The sequence below is a fragment of the Pagrus major genome, chromosome 2 (genome assembly GCF_040436345.1).
Source record: "Pagrus major chromosome 2, Pma_NU_1.0".
NCBI classification, from domain to species: domain Eukaryota; kingdom Metazoa; phylum Chordata; class Actinopteri; order Spariformes; family Sparidae; genus Pagrus; species Pagrus major.
In genome coordinates this window covers 2976642-2990189 of record NC_133216.1, presented here as the reverse complement: position 1 = coordinate 2990189, position 13548 = coordinate 2976642, and the positions used below count along the sequence as shown (strand labels likewise).

At 41.8% G+C, this 13548-nt stretch overlaps 2 protein-coding genes across 2 annotated transcripts; both read left to right on the top strand.

Annotated features, from left to right (window-relative positions):
* Positions 1-134: 134 nt before the first annotated feature.
* Positions 135-3725, top strand: LOC141015936 (uncharacterized). The gene is made up of 3 exons (XM_073490162.1): positions 135-219; positions 932-1412; positions 2661-3725. The coding sequence occupies exons 1-3, from the start codon at positions 162-164 to the stop codon at positions 3007-3009; spliced, it is 888 nt and encodes a 295-aa protein (XP_073346263.1). The 5' UTR covers positions 135-161; the 3' UTR covers positions 3010-3725.
* Positions 3726-4164: 439 nt separating this feature from the next.
* Positions 4165-13548, top strand: ints4 (integrator complex subunit 4). The gene is made up of 24 exons (XM_073485121.1): positions 4165-4300; positions 5249-5443; positions 5696-5813; positions 6258-6364; positions 6485-6599; positions 6852-6937; positions 7067-7117; positions 7408-7496; positions 7871-7991; positions 8107-8178; positions 8279-8453; positions 8647-8852; positions 9271-9413; positions 9577-9692; positions 10012-10145; positions 10261-10415; positions 10700-10793; positions 11079-11159; positions 11278-11408; positions 11494-11553; positions 11850-12009; positions 12129-12272; positions 12842-12962; positions 13076-13548. The coding sequence occupies exons 1-24, from the start codon at positions 4247-4249 to the stop codon at positions 13273-13275; spliced, it is 2928 nt and encodes a 975-aa protein (XP_073341222.1). The 5' UTR covers positions 4165-4246; the 3' UTR covers positions 13276-13548.

The following is a 13548-nucleotide window of genomic DNA, read 5'->3' as shown; positions in this document are numbered from 1 at the left end:
TCAAAACAATGTTCAGTGTTTGTGTCTCTCAGTGGGGATGGAGGCTGATGTGTGTGTGTCCTGTTCAGTTCAGTTAACACAGGAAATGAAGACAGTCGCCTAAAGAGCGGCAGCAGCATCACAGAGACACACAGAGAGCTGCTGCAGAGGTGAAAACAGACATGACGACCCTGAAAGACCTGACGAGAGTTCTGCTGCTCACCTGTCTGCTTCCAACAGGTACGATTTATTTTGATCTGTTTATGGCTGGATCTGATTGGGTCAGAGGTGGAAGAAGTACTCTGGTTCTTTTCTTGAGCAAAAGTACTGAAACGATAATGTAAAATAGTAAATAATGTCACCAGATGATCAGATAAATAGATCAGCCTTCTTGAGTAAACTTATATACTTAAGTATCAATAGTAAAAGTGCTGGTTCTGCAGAAAAGAGGGACACAATGACAACATTAATGACAAAAATTCACTCTTACCATTCACTCTTACCTCTTACCTTGCGATGCCTACATGACACTACACTGTCCCAGTCGAATAAACCGATAAATAAATAAATAAATGATCTCTTTACTTCAGCTCAAGTATGACTTGAGCAATAAAACCTAGAGGGTTATAAAAACTCAAGCCGACCTTAAAGTGATCCACTTAATTCCTTTCTTATTCGTTGTTTGAGGTTTAGCTGCAGACTTCTTTGAAATGATTAAAATGAAACTGAGAGGGGAAAGTCCCTCTCTGATTCATCCTTGATCACAAAGGATTAAAAAGAGTATCAGTGCTTTTGCTCCCAACATCTAAAAGATGCAGATTTCCATGTAACATCAGTAAACTGTGGATTTATCTGAATTATAAAAAATGAAGATGAGTTTATAGATTAATCATCATTTGGATGTTTGAAATCTCTCTCCACGGGCTGCTGACAGAGACTTTTGTGTTTCCAGGTGTGATGTGTAAAAAAGACTCAGTGTTTGTGTACAGTAGACTTGGAGGTGACACCCTGCTGCCCTGCGCCGGCCTGGTCTCAAACCCAGACTGCTCCCTCGTCTCCTGGACCTTCTTCAAAGGCGGCCAGGTCCGGTTCACCGAGGAGGTGAGCAGGGGGAAGGTGAGGATGGACTCAGACAAATCCAGCCGCCTGTCCGTCACATCCAACTGCTCTCTCACACTCCGTGACCTCAGGGTCGACGACGCCGGCTCCTACGTCTGCCTGCAGGATGGAAAGTCTGTCACTGACGTTTACCTCTCCCTCCTCACCATCACCTCACAGTCCACCATCACCGACCTGCAGCCTGGAGGAAACCTCGCCCTCAACTGCGTCCTGTTCACCTACTACGACGCCGGCAGCTGCAGGTCGTACTCCAGTGTGTTCAACCTCAGCTGGGCGGCTGCAGACGGGACCACGCTGCAGCCCGAAGACAGCAGGTGCATTTATTTTGTTGTTTATTTTTTATTATTACAAATACCTGTTTTTATAATAAAAATAAACAACAACATCAATAATAATAATAATGTAATTGTGTCATTATGGTTCGATGTGTGGTACAGGTGACTATTTCTTCATTTCAGAGCAGTTATAATTCTGACAGAAAACACAAATGAACAATAACAAAGGAACCTAAATGTAACAGATATTTTGATTTTAAAATGTAATTAAAAAGCATGAAAATAAATTAATTCATTTGCTAGTTTTGGTAGATATCTGGCATAAATAGGCTTCCGTACATTATTATTAAGTACTAACTTGAGTTTTTGAAGCTGATATTATTCTTTCTTTCTCTTAGTGTCAACAAATTCGATAAAACCCCAAAACCATCAGTATTTCTGGTTGCACGGACAATATTTCTGATTAGAGATTCCAGTTGAACTGTTTTCCACTGACACCAAATGAAGTGATGTGATAAGATGTGTGTTTAAAAGCATTAAATCAGGATTGAACTTTCTTGTCATGTGCGAAGTGGTTCTGCCCGCTGCTAGGCAGCTAATCTGCCATAAATAACATATATAGATTTATTCATTCATTCATTCACTCCACCTGTTCCCACATTGTATCCTGGGAACAGTATTTGTGTTTCTGGTTCAGTGGAAAGCTGCTTCACTCCTCTCTGCAAACACAACTCTTTGTTTCGAGCCTTTCGACCATCGAGGCGTTCAACAATCCTTAAAACCTTTAAGATCTCCAACAAAAAAGTTTTATCGTCCACAGACCAGTTTTGTTTTGTGACCGCCGTGTTTCCGTCCCTCTCAAAAGCAAAGAGGAGATTTAATTTTCTAAAATAGCTGCTAAGTTAAGCTTTTATCAAACAAACAGGAGGAAAAAGTACATTTGTGTGGGACTATTTCTAGCAGCGGATTAATCCACATTTGGTGCTTTGTGAGTATTGGTGGCAGCAGGACGGTGTGTGTGGGAGTCAAAGTAAACTTCAGTGTGTGTTCATGGGAATGAAGGAACAACAGTGTGGCTCACTGATGTGTTTTTAAACAACCATGGATCGTTTGGGCGCAGATGAAGAAGACATGACGCTTTACTTGTTAGTCAGAATCATTCTACAGTTTGGGATTTGTTGATGTTACTGAGTATTACCCGACCTGTCCTTTTACTACTAAGTACTCGACGACAGCAATAAAGAAAATATATGAAACATTAATTGATGACTGTGTGATCTGGTGCAGGTACGAGCTGATTGGTCGCTCTCGCTGCAACATCACCCTGGTGACAAACCTCCAGAGGGAAGACAACAGCAGGAAGTGGAGGTGTCAGGTGACCACCGAGGGAAACATCAGGGCGGTGTTTCTGGACTTCACATCCAGCTTTTTGTTTCAAGATGCTCCCACTGCTCCCACTGCTCCGACCCCTTCGACTGACGTTACCTGTCCCGTCCACCTGCCCATCAGCCGCATCATGCTCTGCGTGGCTCTGCCCATCATGGTGATCATAGTGGGAGTCTTCACAAAGAGAGGAGACCGGAGGAGGGTCAAAACATCTGCAGCTGGCATCGAGCTCCAGGAAGTTAACTGTTGATCACCTGACTGTTGGTCACTGTGTCTGTTCATGTAATATATATCAGGGTTTGAAAAGACTTTCAGATTAAACAAGCTCTCCTCTGTGTGTAATTTACTGAAAATATCTTTCAGAAATATTTGACTCTATTTAACAGAATTGCCAGCAGTTGTGTTAGTAGCATGTAGCAGAAGTAGGAGTGGTGATGAGCTGGAGTACTTTTAATTCACCGGTTAAAACTAGAAACAACGCTCTCCTCCTTTATTGGTTTAAAAAAATATATGAAACTGTGACCTTTGTGAATCAATAGGATTAGACGTAAACACTTTGACACGTAGTCAGAATACAAGTTGTGTGGCAATATTTATAATCAGTTGAGTTTTTGAATTTTGTTTTGCATTGTTTGTACATTTGAATGATCTGTATTCTCATAAACAGCCTTTAAATTTTACCTGTAAAATCTACAGTGTTTTTTTAAACGTACTTGTGTTTTTTTAATCCACTGCTTTACGATACTGACAATAACTGAGCTAACACAAGTAGTTACTTTGGCCGATATTTTGATAACTGATTACTTGTTCATGTACTTTTTCTCTTGCTAAACCACCAACCAATCGCTGGTTGCAGCTTCTCAATGTGAAGATTTGCTGTTTTTCTCTTTCTTAACATCACAGTAACCTGAAGTATCTCGGGGTTTTGGACTGCTGGTTGAACAAAATAAACCTCTGAAAACATTACTTTGGTCTCTGGGAACCTGGAATGGACATTTTTCACTTTTTTATGACATTTTTTGACCAAACAACTAATCAATTAATAGGGGAAATAATTACAAATTATAAAAACAGTCCTTATATGCAGCTCTAATACAAAAAATAGCCTATTTTAACACTTAGATGCCCACATGTGCACGGATAGGGGTATAAATTGCTGTATTTGCCCCTCCTGTGCATACTGGCTCCCCCACTTAGGTGATTTCAGTGACAAAATCCACAGAATGAGGACAAAATGTGAACATATCCTTTAAATCCTGCTATAGCTAACGCATTTACAACCTATTAATTAAAATTATGCTGCTTATTTTTAATTACCTGTGTTCATAATGCTGATAAATGTAGTAAAAATGCCACCTGGATAAAAAGTAACGCTATTTACAAAACGCATTTCGCTTTTCTTTCCGTAGCTACGGGACGTCGGAGGGGACACACTGTGTTGCTGCTGAATGAGAAAGCTAAGCTAAGCTAAGCTCCTTTCTCTGAACATGGCAGCACATCTGAAAAAGCGAGTTTATGAGGAGTTTTCTAAAGTCGTGCAGGTGAGTTCATTAAACCTTTTTCATCGCCGTAAACTCCCAAAACGAGATGAGAGCCGATAATTGTGTCTGACAGCTAACTAGCATGTTAGCTAATGCTAAGTGGCTAACTAGCGTAAACCAACAACAAACAGCCGCTAACAGTCACAATCACAGTCTGTAAACACAATACAAGCTGCTGTTTGACAGTTATGATCTAAGTCAGACTTTAAGCTGTTGTTTGTGCGACTAAATTAACCTGAACAACCTTTTTAGCTAACGTTTATTAAATGTGAACTGACTATTAAGTGGAAGATAACATAGCTAACGTCACTTATGGAGTAAAAAGTTGCTTCTAACATTATTTTTCTTGCTAGTTATGTGTTTTTGTTACACAGTTTATATTGACAGCTGCTGCAGACTGCTGCTGTTTTCTCTCTTTTTCCAGGAATTAATGTCAATATCCAACTATAACAGATCTGCTTTACATAAATATCTTCAACAGCTGACTGCATCTAATAGCATCTGTTATACAGCAACACCTAACATAACGTTACTGTATTTATAAGAGTTATGTCAGCATATTACATGTCATTACTATTAAAGTGTGATACTATTATGTTTAGGTTTGTATTAATGTATCAATGCTATGTCATTATCTTGATATGAGACTATAAATCATCCTAGATTTTGGATATGTCATAAGTGTTTTCTTCTCCTGTTTAATATTCAATACCTGTGAAAACTTGATCAAGAAAGCGCAGATTCATGAGTTAAACAACAGAAAATAGTGACTGTTTTTTGGATAAACATCCCCTTCTTTGTAAAACCTTCACATGTGACAGAGAAATGCTGTATAAACAAGGAAAGTTGAAGGTTTTGTCTGACACAAACAGAGATTTCACACCATGAGCAGTGACGGCAGTGAATGTAGAAATTATTTTTTAAGTTCAAGCTATTTTATGCTGACAGATCCCTCAGGAAGAAGCTCCAGCCAAGAAGCTGCGTCTGTCGAAACCCAGTAAGTCTGCGGCTCTGCACATCGACCTTTGTAAGGCCACCAACTCTACTGATGCTCTGCAGTACCTGCTTCACTTTGCACGCAAGCCTGTGGAGACGGAGAGCGTGGAGGGAGTGGTCAGGATCCTGTTGGAGCACTACTACAAGGTAAAGAACTGTGGGTCACAACCAGGAACATGTGTGAATAATCTGTGACTATTAAGAACTTGTAATCCCTTCAAACTCACTAGAAATAGCTCTGCTGTGCTCCTGTGGTGCCTTTTATTGATGTTCAATTTTGCATTAAAGGGATAAAACCATGATCTGCAGCTGGAAACACAATGTAAAGTGTCTCAAGGTTGTGTTGTGTTAAAGAAATGAACACATGATGCCACTGCTGACTGTGTTTTACTCTCCCAGGAGACAGATAACTCTGTGAGACTGAAGATTGCCTCTCTGCTGGGTCTGCTGTCCAAAACGCAGGGCTTCAGCCCCGACTGCATCGTAGACGACGCCATCAACACACTCAACAATGAGAGTAAGACACATTCACACATCTTAAGCTTTGATATTCTACCTACTAAACTCCTACACATTATTGCAACTTTGTTATTTGATTTTCTTGACATAAACTGTGATATTCCTGTTCTTCACTGAGCCCTGCCTGCACAGTATTTGTTATTAATAATCCCTCACTTATTATCGTCCATATGCACTGAGCAGAGTTTCGTCTTTTAACGGGACAATTTAATGAGACATTTTAGCTTGTAATTAGGAAACTTTATGAGAGTTTTCGGGCTGAGGAGAGCTTAAATGACAAGCAGTCCCTTTTAGTTTTCTAATTGAAGATTATATGGAAATATATTTGACAATGTTTCTATTAAATGAATCACAAGTTTCTCAAAACACTTGAAATTGAATTGTATAAATGTAAAACAAAGTGTCTGTGTTTGCTCCGTTCTGTTTCTCTCTGTGTCTGCAGAGTCCCATCAGGTTCTCGCTCAGCTGCTGGACACTCTGCTGGTCATCGGTACACAACTACCTGAGAGTCCTGCAGTCAGACAGAGGCTCATCGAGGTGGCCTGCAAGGTGACAAGCACTTAATCTACACACAGTACATATCATCAAGTGTTCTGTGCAGATTCAACATTACTTTCTGCACAAAGCAACAAAACCATTCTATGTTATTTGTCTCTTTCTCCCTCTCAGCACTTGTCTGATATGTATTTCGGGGTGAGGAACAAGTGTCTGCAGCTTCTAGGATGTCTCGGCATGGTGGACTCTCCCCTGAGCAAAGACAATGAGGGTCTGGGCACATCGTTAGGTTTGTGCCTCAGTATATTTAGTTAACTGAACTAGTAGTTCAGTAGTAGTACTAGTAGTTTATTCATAAAAAACAGTCTTTAGGAAAACGTATTCTGTGATACCAGTTTATTTTTTGCAGAATTTAAAGTTTTCAGAAAATTGTACAAGCTTTAAAATGTCTGCTATTACACAAGTATTTGAAATTGGCTCTTGAAAATTCACATTTCAGGGTGATGATTGTGCTTTGAGTTGTTGTACTGTGTCTCTACAGGAGCAGTGAGGGAAGTCCAGAGTATAATCAGCGACTACTTTGGAGACCAGGACCCCAGAGTCCGCACTGCAGCCCTCAAAGCCATGGTAGGACACCGCTAACACCTGCACTCATCATTAATAAAAACTAACCGGCAACACACTGTATTTGAGAAAAGCAGTGATGATTCTTTTTATATATCTCAGCTCATTCTGTGTGTTCTGTTTGTTTTTCAGCTGCAGCTGCATGAGAGAGGAATGAAGATTCATGAGATCATTTATGAACAGGTAACAGAAACGTTTATCTTTACTGAAACCTGTCAAAACATTGAAAATCCTGGAGTTAACAGACCGTCCTCACAGTGGACATTTAGACTTATGTTGTGTTGAGTTTTACTGTGGTTGTTGTGAAGGTCAGAGCTAAAGCTATGTCAAGACAAATGTCTCTGTGGGAGGATAATAATAAAGTAAAGATAAAAGTGAAAAGTGTTTCAAGAACTGTTAATAATATTAATCATTCCCTGATCACAGCTACAGTGGCTGTAAATGTGTAAACATGTATATTTATGTGTCTTTAGGCCTGCAGGCTGCTGTCAGATGATTATGAGCAGGTCCGTTCTGCGGCGGTGCAGATGGTTTGGGTGCTCAGCCAGCTGTACCCAGAAAGGTGAGAAGATGCTTCAGAATGACTGTCTGTCAGTGTAGCCGTAGCATTAGCTCCACTGTCTGTGTCGACATTACAACCTTTACAGCCTTAAGGAGGGAAAAGTTCTCAGAGCTGGATTACGATAGCTGTCGTATCCTAATAAAGGCTAAAAATAAAATAAATAATCTTAAAACTGTAGTGAAACTGATGCTAATGCTCCAGTTTATTGTTTTGATAATATAGCTGATTTTTTTAATTTAGCTGGTTTGTTACTTGAAGGTTGAAGGCTGCAAAAAACAAGTGGTACTTCCCAGTTTACATTCCCATGAACTCTTTACTGACTGCACCAGTGGCCTTGCCTGACTTGTAGTTCACTGTTCTGTGTGTCTAATCAGCATTGTGCCGATCCCGTCCTCCAATGAGGAGATCCGGCTGGTTGATGATGTATTTGGGAAGATCAGTCACATGGTCAGCGATGGCTCCTGGATGGTCCGGGTGCAGGCCGCCAAAACACTGGTGAGGGAACAGGACAACACACGGTTATTTCCATCCCTATACACAGTTTATAAGTGTCGCAAATGTTCTGTAAATGTGAGAACATTCAAAAGTGAAACTTGTTGAATGTTTTCAGGGTTCGATGCTGCAGGTCAGTCCTCACTTTCTGGAACAAACTTTGGATAAGAAGCTGATGTCTGATCTCAGGGTGAGTGATTTAAGTTCTTTCACAAGATATCTGCTGTTTTTATTTTAAAAGAAATTTTGACTCACCGCCTTTTCCGCCTCCTCTTCTTCTCGGTGTCCAGAGGAAACGTACGGCTCACGAACGGGCCAAAGACCTCTTTGCTTCTGGAGAGTTCTCCTCTGGCAGGAAGTGGGCCGACGACGCCCCGAAGGAGAAACTTGACACAAACACCGTCAACCTGATTGCCTCAGGGGCCTGCGGTGCCTTCGTTCATGGCCTGGAGGACGAGATGTTTGGTACGTGAAACATGGTGCCCAAAAGATGTTTCTGATGTATTTTGATATAAACAATGATTTTGTTGATTTACAGAAAATCAGAGAGTAGAATTTTGTCACATGTCCCTTCTTCAGTAGTCCATTTTATTGATTTTACTTCATTGCTTTACATATTTCACGCTCTCTGATTTGAGTCTTTTTAATGTTATTTCAGAGGTCCGTATTGCGGCAGTGGAGGCGCTCTCCAAGCTCGCTCAGTCGTCTGCGAGCTTCGCCGAAAAGTGTTTGGACTTCCTGGTCGACATGTTCAACGACGAGATCGAGGAAGTGAGGCTGCAGTCCATCCACGTGCTGAGAGAAATCTCCACACATATAACACTCAGAGAGGACCAGCTGGACACGGTGCTGGCTGTGTTAGAGGTATGTACACACACACACACACACACACACACACACACACACACACACACACTGGTGAAACAGCCATTCTCTAAAGCCTTGAAAGTTTTTGTCTCGACAAGTATTTTCTTATTAGTTAGTCAATATTCGTTATTCAAGCTTGACATACGCACACATTGATCAATCAAACAATCAATCAACCACGCAGTATCGTCCTAAAATACTTGACAACAGGATAAAACATACAGCAGAAAGATTAAATAAAGAAAATTACAATAAAACATCCACATGTTTGAAAAGGTGATGGACCTGACTAAATTCTAAGTTCTCTTATGTGCTGTAATAAAGTGTATAAAAGTACGTTTTCATTCTTGATTTAAAGATTTCAACTGAATGTTTTTCTCAAACTTTTATTGATGAAGTCACTGTCGATCTCTAGGACTCGTCTCGTGACATCAGAGAAGCTCTCCATGAATTAATCTGTTACACCAACGTCTCCACTAAAGAGTGCGTCCAGCTCGCGCTGCTGGAGCTGCTGAAGAACCTCAACAAATATCCGACCGACCGCAACTCTGTCTGGAAGTAAGACTCATCATCCATCCAAGTTTCGTGGAAATCTGTTCTGTAGCTTTTGTGTAATCCTGAATGCAGACAAACTCTGTCCTTATTAAAGCATTAAACTCATTGACAGACAGTTAGAGTCCTGAATGAGTTGTCCTGTCCTGAGTTTTATTTTCTCTCTCAGGTGTCTGAAGTTCATGGGTTCCCGTCACCCGACGCTGGTGTTGCCACTGGTTCCTGAGTTGCTCAGCACACACCCGTACTTCGACACACCGGAGCCTGACATGGACGATCCGGCTTGTATCCTTCACACACCTGAAGACCTTAAAACACACCTGCGTTAATGCAGACGAGCCACATCGACCTCATTCTGCTCAGTTCAATTCTCAAATCAGACGTCATGATTTGACTGTTTTGCTATTTTTCTTTACCTAATTCAACAATTTTCAGCGGCTGGCGGCGTGTTAAAATGTTAAAATGACGGCAGCTTTACTTCACAGTGTGTTTACGGGCTGTTAGTTACAGTTAACATCAGACAGACACAGGTCTGTTTGTCGTCTGCTGCTCTGGACTTGTGAACTTTATGTTTTTATCTCTTGACTCCGGTTGTTGATCTCAGACATCGCCGTTCTGGTGTTGGTGTTTAACGCTGCCAAGTCGTGTCCGACCATGCCGGCGCTGTTCTCCGACCACACCTTCAGACACTACGCCTACCTGAGGGACAGTCTGTCACACCTCGTACCACCACTGAGAGTGAGACCTGAAACAGTCATATTACTGCAGTCGATGTCCAGCGCCATGAGCAAAACTAAACTTCACTATTTAAAGACAGTCAGTGGCTCACTCCAACGGTTCTCCTGTCTTTTAGTTGCCTGGCAGCGGTTTGGACGTGGTGGACTCGCGTTGCGGTTCTGGTTCTGTGGAATCAGCTCAGCTGTTCCTTCAGCAGAGTCTGATCAGGGTCAGCACCATCCAGAACCTGGAGGCGCCCGGAGCCCAGGACCTTCTGGACTTCACCATACGGTAATGAGACTGAGATGAGCACAGAAGCACACAGGACGCCCTCATAATGTTGTTTGTTTTCGACTGTGGCCGTCGTGTTGGTGTCCTGATGTCCTGACTGACTTCAGAGATGGAGGAAGAAATATATATATATATATATATATATATATATATATATATATATATATATATATATATATATATATATATATATATATATAGTGAATATTGGACTGTTAACATGTTTTTAATTGATGGATGATGAGGAGTGTGTTTATGTATTTTTCCTCCCGTCTGTCTGTCAGAGACCTGCGGCGGCTCGGCGAGCTGCAGACCGAACTTGCTGGAGCTGCTGATTTCTGTGCGACGTACCTGCGCTGCCAGCTGCTGCTCATGAAGGTACGAGTGTGTGTGTGATTTTGTTTATTATGCTTTGACTAATATTTCTGTGGGAAGCTTTTTGTTACTTCTTTTAGTATGTGTTTAAAGGGACAGTTCCCCCCAAAATCAAAATCACCTCTTACCTGTGGTGTTATTTATCCATCTGAGCAACTCAGCAACTCACACCAAAACAATCTAGATGGATAAACAGTTTTGATTTTGTGGTGAATTGTCCCTTTACAGAAATGGACTGGTGTTTTTAAGTAAGGACTTTGATGTTTTACCTTCACCATGTCTCTTCAGGCTCTGCAGGAGAAGCTGTGGAACATGGCCGTCCCTCTCTGCCTCAAACAAAACGTCACGGCCACAGCAGCAGCTCAGCAGGTCAGCACACACACACACACACACACACACACACACACGTTGGTATAACCACACCTGTGAGATCATTTCAGGTGATTTTTGTGTGTTTAGATGTGTGTGTTGTTGTTGTTGTTTGCAGATCTTAGAGGAAACCTACAAGCTGGAGTTTCTTTACAGCGGTCTGGACAGCAGACAGGTGGCCACCATACATCATGTTCGCCTCCAGGCCAAAGCTCTGCAGCTCATCCTGACTGCTCGCACCAGGCAAGGGTCAGTATACACAAACACATATCTTATATATTTAAGACTTCATGTGGACTTCATCTGTGAGCTGATGTTTGTCTTTTCTCTTCAGGTTGGATCCTCTCATCAGCAGCTGTGAGAAGTTTCTGCAGGACATTGAGTCTTTTCAGAGGTGAGATCTTTGTCTCTTGGTGTGCCACGCTTTATTTTATATAACCATAACACGACTCGTCTGGTTAATACTCATAAGGCAAGTTTATCTGTCAAGCACCTTTCAATTAGGATCCAACAATTATAGATGTTGGTGGTACTGAGGCAAAATCCCCTGAACACTCCAGGTGTATAAAATCAATCATGTTTATTTAGAGGTTTGATTGTATTTTGTCACAGCAAGATTTCTTTGTAGGCTTTTGTTTTCAGTTGCTGTCCACTCACTGTTCCTTCTTTCCATGTTTTCTGCCCCCTCAGGTTGTTCCTGACAGAGCTGCCCCACCTCCAGGACAGTTTTGTGGACAAGCTGTTGGAGCTGATGCCCCGTCTGTCGTCCTGTAAACCAGTAGAGCTGGTGAAGATCCTCCAGACGACGCTGAGACAGAGCGGCCTGCTGCAGCTCAGACTCCCTGAACAGGTAGTCGCTCAGATCATAAAGGAAATCTGCAGAAAAACTGAGAATGTTTGTTTCTACTCAGCAGCAGTGATGAGCCGGGTGGTAACCTGAGTACTTTTTGTTTCCCTGCCGGTTTACAGATCCATCGGGCGACAGCCACCATCATAGAGCCGACGGGGGAGTCTGACAACCCGCTGAGGTTCACGTCTGGCCTGGTGGTGGCGCTCGACATCGATGCAACACTGGAGCACGTCCAGGATCCTCAGAACACTGTGAAAGTTCAGGTCAGTTTGATGTAAAACTAAATGACGTCCTCAGATCCTCAGCTGACGAATGGCCTTTTGGTCAGCTGCAGAGTTCTAGTCGACAAACCTTTCATACAAAAAACCCTGTGGGGTTGATTTTGTTTTCATTCATCATTAAGAATTTATTTAAAAGTTTAGTGTCGAATGTTCAGTGTTCACACACATGAAATGAAACATACTAGTTTTAAAGACACACAAAAAACATTTTTATTATGTAATAATATACGACAAAGTAGAAAACAAAGTTTTAAAACTCCTTTGTTTACTAAAACTTTGGCCACAGTTTTGCTTTACTCGTACAGACACCTGAATGCTGAATTTAAGAACTTAACTCAAAATATTTTCGATAGTAAAAGATGAGTTTTGTTGAAGCCGTCTGCTCGAGTCCTCTGGAAAACCCAGAACTCAGTCTCACCACTAAACCTCACTAACCAGATTGATATTTTTGCAGCAGACTTGTTAACAGCTACATGTCTGTTCATTAAACCCTTCAACTACTTGTTAATTCACTGATTATGAACACCTGCTGCCTCCTGTTGTCTCTGCAGGTTTTGTATCCAGACGGCCAGAGTCACGTGATCCATCCTAAACCTGCAGACTTCAGGAAGCCTGGACCCGACAGACACAGACTCATCACACAGGTTTACCTCTCACACACCGCATGGACAGGTCAGTAAAACACACGCAGGGAGATACAGACCCCAAACTGTTAAACTTTGCCTTCATTGTATTCAGTGTAATTCTGTTTCTTTCACTGACTGTTTTCTCGTCTCTTCCTTCAGAGCCGTCTCAGATCGAGGTGCGCCTCCTGCTGGCCTACAGCTCCTCCTCCACCTCCCTCTCCTCCTCCTCCTCTGCCTCCAAGCTGGGATGGAGCGACAGCATCGACAGCCTCCCGCCACCAGAGGCGGCCGTAGAAGGAACCATCCCCTTCAGCAAGTCCGTCAAAGTCTTCATCATGCCTAAACCTGCCCGACGCTAACGAAAGGACAGACGGACTCTTTTCAGCTTCACATACAAAACTTTCTCAGCTTGTTTTTCTTTACTCGATCAGGACTGAAAGAGGTCGATAGCTCTCATCATCAGTGATAGATGTGTCAGTACATAAACTATTTGCTTTCTCTTTTAATCACAGTTGCATAAAAATAATTAAGTTAATTAAGTACCAAGAGTATTGTTCTTTCTCGTGGTGTTTCATCTGTACCAGAATATTTTTGTATCTACGGTTGTTTCTTATAAAGACGAACACACGTGA

Excerpts from the sequence above, each read along its gene's own strand:
- LOC141015936 (XM_073490162.1), top strand. The coding sequence starts at position 162 with ATGACGACCCTGAAAGACCTGACGAGAGTTCTGCTGCTCACCTGTCTG. Across the intron at positions 220-931 it reads CACCTGTCTGCTTCCAACAG|GTGTGATGTGTAAAAAAGAC; the intron begins GTACGATTTATT and ends TTGTGTTTCCAG. Across the intron at positions 1,413-2,660 it reads CTGCAGCCCGAAGACAGCAG|GTACGAGCTGATTGGTCGCT; the intron begins GTGCATTTATTT and ends GATCTGGTGCAG.
- ints4 (XM_073485121.1), top strand. The coding sequence starts at position 4,247 with ATGGCAGCACATCTGAAAAAGCGAGTTTATGAGGAGTTTTCTAAAGTC. Across the intron at positions 6,365-6,484 it reads TCATCGAGGTGGCCTGCAAG|CACTTGTCTGATATGTATTT; the intron begins GTGACAAGCACT and ends TCTCCCTCTCAG. Across the intron at positions 11,554-11,849 it reads GACATTGAGTCTTTTCAGAG|GTTGTTCCTGACAGAGCTGC; the intron begins GTGAGATCTTTG and ends CTGCCCCCTCAG.